At 40.6% G+C, this 10,991-nt stretch overlaps 1 protein-coding gene across 1 annotated transcript; it reads right to left on the bottom strand.

Moving 5' to 3' along the window:
• Window positions 1-10,826: 10,826 nt before the first annotated feature.
• On the bottom strand, window positions 10,827-10,967 carry LOC102853295 (60S ribosomal protein L39-like). Its single transcript, XM_006885117.1, has one exon. It carries the CDS (start codon window positions 10,965-10,967, stop codon window positions 10,827-10,829), a length of 141 nt encoding a protein of 46 aa, XP_006885179.1.
• Window positions 10,968-10,991: the final 24 nt, after the last annotated feature.

Below are 10,991 nucleotides of genomic sequence, written 5' to 3'. Positions count from 1 at the left end.
ACACACACACACACACACACACACACACACACACACTCTATCCCAACAATTTCTACATGTACAGCTTCATGACTATTTTATATTCTTCAAGTTAAGCTTTCTATCTTTATTGAACTCATTCCACCTCCAAGAAGAGCATCCTAGTGCCTCTTAAGCATAAGTTTCCCTTTCCCCCTCCTTTTTCTCACTTTCAATAACCTTTTTAGTTCCTATATATTTGTCCATTCTATATGAATGAGATCATACAGCATTTGTCCTTTCAGCACTCACTGATTTTGCCTGGCGTGACATCTACAAGGCTCATGTGTGGCATGCATCGGGTATTCTTTTCTCTTTATGGCTGAGCAGTACTCCATTGTGTGTATATAAACACATCTTGTTAACAGGCATATTGGTTGGACCCACCTTCTGGTGAATAGTCTGGCAAAGAACACTGGTGTGCAGGTGAATGTTAGTCACTTTTGAGTCTGTGGTTCCTAACCTGGTTCTTCTCCAGTTTGTGAAAACTTGTAGCTTCTATGAGCCAAGAAGCTCCCTTCCTGCCTTAACTGGGTCAATTACAACCAAGAGCCTTGAGTAATGTGCATGAGCATGCAGCTACGACTGAAGCCGCGATGGGGAATGCGTACACTCCACTCAGAGTAGAACAACTTCCTTCCACATCTGAGTAAACAAACCCTTTAGCACCAGGCTCAAAGGCCATGACCTTAATGACAACGACCTTAATCCTAGTAGCAGGAACTGGCTTTCCTATCTCTGAATCACTTCATGAAGGCTCTTCACAATGCATCTTCCTGGTGTGCTGCACATTCTCTTTCGCTCTAGCTATTTGAGAGCAATTATGGGCTTTTTTCATCACCCACTTGTCAGTCTGTCATATCAAGATGGCTTGAGTGTGGTTCTGATGCTAGAAGTTCTGACACCAGGATTTCAAGCACCAGTGTGGCCACTCAGGGTGGACAAGATTCAGTGGAATCCTGACTACAAGAAGGAAAAAAGGTCTGACAGAAAATGACTTCTTAGAATCAGCAACAAAACCCTTACGGATCACAAGCTTATTTGACGTAATGATAGAGCATGAGCCCATTCGATTAGAATGGCACTTCAAACATACTGTAACAGTGGACTCAACTGGCCAGTAATTGTGAAGATAGGGCAGGACCAGGTAATGTTTTACTCTGTTGAACACACGTCACCGTGAGTTGGTGTTGACTCGAAAGAAATTCGCAAACATGATTATTACCTTCTGCTCTGAACTGGAAGCCTCTTAAAGGCCAAAATTTCTCACATCCCACCATCACACACAGTGTGAGTTCTCAGTAAAAGTCTGCTGAATGAGGAAAAGAAATAGTTTTTGTTTTTAAGCAGAGCTGTGTTAAAATGCTGCATTGGTAACAAATAGGTCAGTGTTTTGAATGCACTAGCTGCTCCATGGTAGAAAGAATGGTCATCTCCTCCAGTAAAGACCGACAGCTTTGGAAACACACTAGAGGGTCACTATGAGTCAGAGCCAACTCAACGACACTGGGCAAGGTAATTTAGAGGCTGAGAAAAGTGGATGGAAAGAAACCAAGGCAGTTTCTCTAGAGCTATTTTTTAGTTAAGTGTGTAAAGAAAAAGGACTCTATAAGAGTTGTTCTGAAAGTCATCACAAAAGTAATAACGAGAAACTAATAATAATTTAAAAGCCACATTAAAGTTCCATATAGTTACAGTAATAATGAGAAAGCCACGTTTTGGTTATGTAATAGTAATTTAATGAAAATAATAAAGGTTACCAACATGAAACCATAGTACTTTTCAGTAAACTTCCATAATGAAAATACATTGGATTATATTTCTTAAGCATTTAAAAACAGAGAAAATATGTTGGTGCTTTTCAAAGCTTAATGTGCATAAAATAATCCATTTAAAAGAGTCCCCTTTAAAGGCAAATTCTGACTCAGCAGGTCTGAAATAATGCATTTCTGAGAGGCGCCCAGCTAATACTGATGCTGTTGGTTTGCAGAGCACATTTGAGTAACAAGGATGTAGGTATTCCAGTGGTTTCCAGATGTGGCTGCCCATTGACACCACCAGGGACCTTCAAAAAGAATGCATTCCAGAGACGGAAATTTAATTCATCTGAGGTATGGCCTGGGCTTTGGAAATTTTTGAAGTTCCCCAAGGAACTAAAGAACTTGGGGTCTGCATCATTCTGAATCAACTTGATGGCAATGGGTTTACTTATTCTTTTTCTTTTCCACCAGATGCTCTGCTAGAGAAGGAGGGGCAATCTCTTCTTGTACCAGTCAGATCCGAATTGATAGTACATACGAAAATAATAAAATTTTTAAAACCCACCTTATTCTTTTTATTTAACTTAGAAGTGATAAAACCCACTTGATCCTTCCTGAGAACAAAGATTATGCATTGGGATAATGTTGTGATTTCTTTAGAGATAGTAGGGTTTCAATAACATAATAATAAACCTCACCTGCAGATGACACAACTTTGCTTGGCTGAAGTAAAGAGGACTTGAAACCCTTACTGCAGGAGATCATAGACCACAGCCTTCAATTTGTACTACTTTTCAACAATCAAGAAAACAAAAATCTTCATGACTGGGCTAATAGGCAACATCCTGATGGATAGAGAAAAGACTGAAATTGTCAACAATTTAATCTTGCTTGGACGCACAACCAACTTCCTAGCAGTCAAGAAATCAAAAGATGTATTGTCTTGGGGGAAATCTGCTGTCAAAGACCTTGGCACGGTGCTGAAGAACAGCAATGCCAGTCTGAAGACCAAGTGCACATGATTCAAGTCATTGTCTTTTCTTCCTATGGATCTGAAAATTGGACAATGACTCAGGAAGACAGAAGAATTGATGCCTTTGAGTTGTGGTGTTGGAGAAAAGTACTGAATATCCCATGGGCTAGCAAAAGAACAAACAAATATGTCTTGGAGAACATGAAACTCGGGTGCTTCTTAGAGGCAAAGCTGGTGAAGCATCATCTCACATATTTTGAGCATCTTGTTAGAAAGGACCAGTCCTTGGAATAGGACCTCAGCCTTGGAAAGATGAAGGATCAGAGAAAGAGAGGAAGACCCTCAATGAGATGGATTGACACAGTGACTGTAGTAATGGGCTCAGGTATCTCAGATATGATGAGGACTGCACAGGCTAGGGGAAGGTTCAGATCTGTTGTCCATAGGGTCACTGTGAGTCACAGATGACTGGACAGGGCCCATCAACAACAACATACAAGAGACTCATGTTGAATTCCCAGCCAATATACTTCACACACAACCACTACTTGTCTGTCTGTGGAGGCTTGTGTGTTGCTATGATCTAAGTAATTGTCAATGGAATTTTCTAACTGGGGGGGGAAAAGCCATGGGGAGGGGAGAAAGCTTAGAAATCTGATTCTGAAAAATTAGTTAATAAAAAAAAATCTCTAAAGAGCACAGTCTTGCTTTGGCTTTTATGGGGCCACCATGAGTCAGGTTGGACCTGGCACCAACTGGTTAAGCAGTGAAGAGTCTCGTGTTGCTGCCATCTTCAGGAGAGCAGTATTCAGCACTGGAAAAGCAGGTTTTCTAGTCCTGCCAGGCCCTAGAGAGTCATCAAGGGATTCAGGTTGCCATCAGGATCTGTGTGATGTCACACCCTCCAAGTCATTCAGATGGGCAGATACAGAAACAGTGTACCGTGCAAAGAGCACCTTTAAAATGAGGTCTAAATTAAGCTCTAATCAAGCTAGTCATGAAAAGAGTGATCAGGAAATAAAAAACATTCTAGGGGCAGAATGATCCGTTCTGCATATAAATTGAAAAGATATGGAGACAGGATGCATCCCTGAAGCACTCCATTCCTGATTTTGAACCGTTCAGTGTTTCCTTGCTCTATTCTGAGGACTGCTTCCTGGTCCAAGTGTAAGTTTTGCATGAGCACAATCAAGTGTTCTGGGATTCCCATTCTTCTCAAGGTTAGCCAAAATTTGTTGTGGTCCACACAGTCAAATGCCTTTGTGTAGTCAATGAAACAGACAGATATTCGTTTGGTATTTGCTTTTTTTTTTTTTTGTATGCCAGGGATGTATTCTATCTCCATACCTTTTCAATCTATAATCTATATACAGAACAGAGCATCTGGGACACTGGGCTGTATTAGGAGGATTATGGCATCAGGATTGTATGAAGATTCATCAACAACCTGCATTATGTAGATGACACAACCCTGCTTGCTGAGACTGAGGGGGACCTGAAGCTCTTGCTACAGAAGGTCAAAGACTGCAGCCTTCAATACGCATTGAAGCCCAACATCATGAAAACAAAGATTCTCATCACTGGGCCAATTGGCTGCATCATGATGGATGGTGAAGAGATTGAGATTGTTGACAGCTTTAGTTTGCTTGTTTCCACAACCAACACTCTTGGTACCAGCAGCCAGGAAATCAAGAGATGAATTTCATTGGGAAAGCCTACTGTCAGAGACCTCTCAGAAGTACTGAAAAGCAATGATGTCAGTCTGGAGACTAAGGTGTGCCGAATATAGGCCATAGTCTTTGCAATTGCTTCCTATGCATCAGAGAGCTGGACAATGACTTGGGATGATAGAAAGAGAATTGTAGCCTTTGAACTATGGTGCTGGAGAATTTTTAATATACCAGGGACTTTCAGGAGAACAAACACGTTCGTCCTCAAGAGAATGAAGCCAGGCTGCTCCTTGGAGGCAAGGATTCTGAGACTTCATCTGACATACTCTGGGCATGTTGCAAGGAGGGGCTGGCTGGTCCTTGGAGAGGAACATCATGCTTGGAAGGGTGGAGGGATGGGGAAAGAAAGGGGGACAATCGATGTAATGGGTTGATACAGTGACTGGGGTAATGAGGGCAGGTGTGTCGGAGATAATAAAGTTGGCACAGAATAGAGCAGGTTTCAGGGCTGTTATACATAGGGTCACTATGAGTTGCAAGAGACTCAATGACACATTAACACCAATAACAACAACTGCTTTTAGCCAAGATCCATCTGGCATTGGCAATTATATCCCTAGTGCCATGGCCTCTTCTAAACCAAGACTGTACTTCTGGTAGTTCTCTGGTACCATTCCAGTCACTTTTCAGATAATCTGCAGCAAGATTTCATTTGTATATGATATTTGTCATATTGTTAGATAATTTTCACACTCTGTCAGATCACTTTTTTGGAATGGGAATAAATATGGGTCTCTTCCAGTTAGTTGGCCAGGTAGCTGTCCTCCAGATTTCTTGGCACAACTTGGGGAGCATGTCCAGGGCAGCATATGTTTGCTGAAACATGTCAATTAGTATTCTATTAAGTTCTGGGGACTTGTCTTTTGACAATTCCTTCAGAGTTGCTTGAACTTCCTCCTTCATCACCACTGCCTCTTAGTCATATGATGCTTCATTAAATTCTTCTGTGTTAGCCAATTCTTTTTGTTACAGTAACGGTGTACTCTTTCCATCATCTTTTAATGTGTCCTGGATCATTCAGTATTGTGCCCACAGCATCTTTAAGTATCACAACTCATGTCTTGAATTATTCTTCAGTTCCTTCTGTTTAAGAAATGTTGAGTCGAGCTCTGGTGGCCTAGTGGCAAGAAGCTGCACTGCTATCCCAGAGGCACATGGTTCAAATTCACCAGATGCTCTGCTGAAGAAGGAGGGACAATCGCCTCCTGTACCAGTCAGAGCTGACTTGATGGTACACACACTAATAATAATAATAAATTTTAAAAAAGAAATGTTGAATGAATTCAGCCCTTTTGATTCACTGAGTCCAGCTCTTTGCTGGTCTTTAAGAGAAAGAATATGGCATCAGGATTGGAGGAAGATTCATCAACAACTTGGGTGCAGATGACACAACCTTGTTCGCTGCAACTGAAGAGGACCTGACACATCTGTGCAGAAGATCAAGGACTGTAGTCTTCAATATGGATTGAAGCTCAACATCAAGAAAACAAAGATCCTCACCACTGGGCAAACTGATAGCAACATGATAGATGGGGAAGAGATTGAGATTGTTAACAATTTCAGCTTGCTTGGGTCCACAATCAACAGTCTTGGAACCAGAAGGCAGGAAATCAAAAGCTGAATTGGATTAGGAAAGTCGGCTGTCCAGGGACCTCTCAAAAGTTCTGAAGAGGAACGATATCAGTTTGGAGTCTAAGGTATGCCTAATTCAGGCAATGGTCTTCACAATTACTTGCTGTACATCAGAAAGCTAGACAATGACAAAACATGGCAAAATAGCTTTCACTCCTCCTGCGTCCAGGCCTTTCCATTTGGGAATCTGGTCGCATCCGTGGTTCTGCACCATGTGATTAGGGAAGCTGGATGGCATGGAGCTGATGTTGGAGAGAGCCACAGTTGGACCTGAAGGAACCTGTGCATACATTCTCGAGCTTTGATCTCCTGACTTTGGAAGTTGGACCTACTGTCAACGAGAATGTAACGTTGAAACTGACCCAGTGTCCCAGTGTGGGAAAGGATTGGTCAGGAGCCATGTGTTCCCCAGGACAACAGATGGTTTAATGACAGCTTAATCCCTGCCTTCATCTTTGTCCTTTGTTATAGTAAGCTTCAGACTCCAGTCTCTGGAAGACCATGTTACTGAGGTGCCACCACTGGAGTGAGATTTTGAGCATCAAGTGGAGATGAGCCTGTTCTTGGAAAAGTTTTTCTAGTTTCGTGCCCTACTTGGAGTAATAAAAATAAAATATTGTTTAGTTTATAAAAAAACCAACATGACAAAATAATTGATGCCTTTGAGTTGTAGTCTGGAGAAGAGTACTGAACATACCTACCATGGACCACCAAGAGAACAAACTGGTCTGTCCTGTAGAAGATGAAACCAAATTGCTCTCTGGAGGCAAGGATTTTGAGGCTCCATCTTCATATACTTTGGGCATATTGCCAAGAGGGACCAGCTCTTGGAGAAGGACATCATTCATGGAAGGGTGGAGGGACACCGCAAGAGAGGAAGATCCAGAATGACAGTTACAAGGGTAATGGGGGCAGGTATGTTGGGGATAGTGAGATTGGCTCATAATAAGACAAAGTTCAGAGCTTTTGTACATAGGTTCACTATGAGTCACAGGCACATAACAAAAACAACAGGAAGCAGAGTTTCCAGCAGTACATTTGGACATAAGAGAGAGAGAGAGAGAGAGAGAGAGAGAGAGAGAGAGAGAGATCATCTTGGAAAATAATAGAGAATCTGGTAGGGAAACAAAAGGATTGCCAGTTGGTGTTGGATAATTTGCATGGTAACTTGGTGAGGAACCTACCCATAGCTGACCCTCTGGTGGGTTTTGAGAGGCAGTTAGTTAATAGCACAGGAGGAGATTGCCCATCTTTCTCCTGCAGAGCAGCTGGTAGCCTTGAATAGTTTGCCTTTGGGATTGCAGAGCAGCTTCTAGCCACTAGGCCACCAGAGCTCCCTATTTAATAACAAGAAATTAAATATTCCTAGGCCCCTGATCCACCTTGAGTTGGTTTTTGTGTATGGTGTGAGATATGGGTCTTGCTTCAGTTTTCTGCAGATGGTTTTCCAATTTTGCGAGCACCATTTGTTAAAGCAATTGTTATTTTCTGATTTAACTGATTTCATTTCTTTGTCAACATGCGATTAGGTAGATGAGTTGATTTCTGGGTTCTCAATTCTATTCCATTGATCTATGTGCCTGTTGATTTACCAGTATCATGCTGTCTTGAGAACCACAGTTGTATAGTAGGGTTTGAGATCAGGGAATATGATGCCTCCTACCTTGCTTCTCTTTTTCAGGAGTGCTCTGCTTATTCATCCTGTCTCTTCCCACTCCAGGACAAATTGGAAATTGCCTTTTCCATCTCATTGAAAAACGGAATTGGTATCTGTATTTAGATTGCACTGAGTTGTGGAATGCTTTTGGTAGAATTGTCATTTTCACAATACTGATCTTCCTATCCATGGGCATGGCATCCCTCCATTTCTCAAGGTTGCTTTTTGTTTCTTGAAGTAATGTTTTGTAATTTTCTTTGTATATGTCTTTTGTGTCTCTAGTTAGATTTGTTCCTAAGTATTTCATCTTCTGATGGGAAACTCACAAACTGGGACAAAGATTTTGCAATGATATATCTGATAAAGGACTCATTTCTAAAATTTATAGAATACCCCAAAACCTTAACAAGAAAAAGGCAAATAACTCAGTCACAAAATGGACACAAGATATGAACAGTCACCAAAGGAGAAACTCAGATAGCCAATAAACACATCAAGAAATGTTCAAAATCTCTAGCTATTAGAGAGATGTAAATCAAACAATAATGAAATATCTCACCCCAGTGACAATAGCAAAGCTAACAACAAATGCTGGCAAGGATGTGGAGAGACTGGAACACTCATTCACTGCTGGTGGGCATATAAAATTGTACAACCACTATGGAAGGTGGTCTGGCACATTCACCAAATGTTGGAGACAGAAATATCATTTGACTCAACTATCCCACTGCTGGGAATACATCCTTGGGAAACCAGAGCCATGACTCAAACAGATATATGCACATCCATGTTTATTGCTGTGTTACTCACAATAGTAAAGAAATGGAAGCAGTCCAACTCTCTATCAATAATAAATGAGTAGGAAAAACTATGGTACATTCACACAATGGAATATGCAGTATTGAAAAAACAATGAACTTAATGCATACAAACTTTGTTTTCAAACCAATCAACAACTATCTATCTATCTATCTATCTATCTATCTATCTATCTATCTATCTATCTATCTATCTATTTGTTGATTGCCTTCAAGTTGAGCACAACTCATAGTGACCCTATGAACAAAAGGCCTGAAGTCCCTCTACAGCTATTACAGCTATCAACATTTATCAAAGTTCATAGAGTTTCTAGAGGCATGTTGTTTAGGAAGTAGATGTTACTCCTGCTTATATATATATATATATATATATATATATATATATACACACACATACATACACACAGTGCACTTGTAATACACTATACAACATGAGTGAGCCTGGAAGGCATTATGCTGAGTGAAATATCTCAGTTACAAAAGGACAAATACTGCATGGCACTATTGTTATAAAATAGGATTGACACAGGGGTGGGGATAGGAACAAGATAAGAGTAGATAGATAATTATCACTGCACTGGAAGAGATGAGGGGAAGGACTGACTGAAAGGAATGTATAATTAGGAACAAGAGGTGCATTGCAAAGTTGACTGGGAAGAGGGATGGGAGGGGGAAGGAGGAAAATGTGAAACAATTGAAACACTCAACATTTCTGTAAGCTTTTGTTAAAATCACAGTAAAATTTAAAACATTTTAAAAATTAAATGTTTATTATTATGAAGAAAAGAATATTTTAAAAGGAAGATTAGTCCTTTTAATCTAGAAGAACAATTGGAAGGGACTTCCTTAAAAGCTGGAGCTCAGGGGAGCTCTGGTAGCCTAGTGGCAAGGAGCTGCAACTACAATCCCAGAGGCGCATGGTTCGAATCCACCAGATGCTCTACCGGGGAAGGAGGGACAATCTCCTCCTGTTCCAGTCAGATCTGATTTGACGGTACACACACACACACACACAAAAAAGCTGGAGCTCGAAGAGGATACAATTGATGAATGGGACCTTCTAAAGCTTAAATCCCTGTGTCCATCAAAAACTTTTCCAACAGGGTGAAAAGAAAACCTACTGACTGGGAACAAACATTTGGCAATACCATCTCAAACAAGAGTCTAATAATGAACGTTTAAAGAGTATTCCTGGACTTCCACGAGAAAAAGACTGATAACCCAATTAAAAAATGAGCAAAAGATATTTGAATGGTTAACAAACACATGAAGTAATGCTCTAAAGTACTGGTAAGAGGAGAGATGCAAATAAAAACCATAATGAGGTACCATCTCACTCCAGTAGCAGTGGCAAAGTTTAAGAAGACAACAAGTAAATGTTGGAGAAGATGTGGCAAGATAGGAATGCTTATTCATTGTTGGTGGGATTGTAAAATGGTACAACCACTCTGTAAGGCAGTTTGACGTTTCTCAAAAAGCTGAATGTAGAAATTCCATATGACCCACCTATTCCATTGCTTGGAATATACCCTGAGAAAATGAGAACTGAGGCTCAAATGGATTCTTGTACACCAATGTTCATAGCAGTGATTATTCATCGTTGCAAGAACATGGAAACAACCCAGATGTCCCACCACAATGAAGTGGATTTAGAAACTATGGTACATTCACACAAGGGAATACTATGCAGCACACAGGAGCAATGATTTTGTAAATTACTGCCTAACTTGGGAGGGACTGGAGAGCATTATGCTGAGTGAACTAACTCAGTCCCATAAGGACAAATATTGTAAAAAAAATTACTGTAGAATGAATATGGGAATCTAAGGGGGGGGGAAATGGAAGCTGAGGAATGAGGATGGGTGGAGGGTGGGATGGTTAGTCATAGGGTCACACAATTTGATGGGTGGGAGGGTGGATGAAGGAAATGGGAAAGATCAGGTGTGAAAAACAATGTATTTGAGCTTTGTAAATAAATCAGTATATGTAAAAAAAAAAAGCACACAGCTGGAGCTCTTTATCCTCTTACTGTTATTCTTTTTTCTTTCACCATAGGTCACACATATTTATTGAAAACATGGGTGTGTGAAAATGCAATTGTTCCATGGGGAATGATCAGATTGTGACATAATTTTAAACTTGATAGAGTAGCATGCCAGTTAACTTGACATGGTGCAAGTTATGAATAGTGTGTGTCCACATGTTCATTATATGTGCTGCCATCGTGTGTGCAGCTCTTTAGAGACCCTGCTTGGCTCTTCTCCAGTGTCTACTCTTGATGTTGTACCTGATTTTATTGCCAGTTTTAATTTGAATACACTGAGAAATGGGACAGTTCTGCTTGAACCTCTTGACCCAGAAAGTCTTATGAGAAGACATGTTGTTGTTGTTGTTGTTGTTGTT

Source organism: Elephantulus edwardii, unplaced genomic scaffold (genome assembly GCF_000299155.1).
Source record: "Elephantulus edwardii isolate Elephantulus edwardi_28Jun2011 unplaced genomic scaffold, EleEdw1.0 scaffold00041, whole genome shotgun sequence".
NCBI lineage: Eukaryota > Metazoa > Chordata > Mammalia > Macroscelidea > Macroscelididae > Elephantulus > Elephantulus edwardii.
This window is presented reverse-complemented; position numbering and strand designations above follow the sequence as displayed.

Excerpts from the sequence above, each read along its gene's own strand:
- LOC102853295 (XM_006885117.1), bottom strand. The coding sequence starts at position 10,967 with ATGTCTTCTCATAAGACTTTCTGGGTCAAGAGGTTCAAGCAGAACTGT.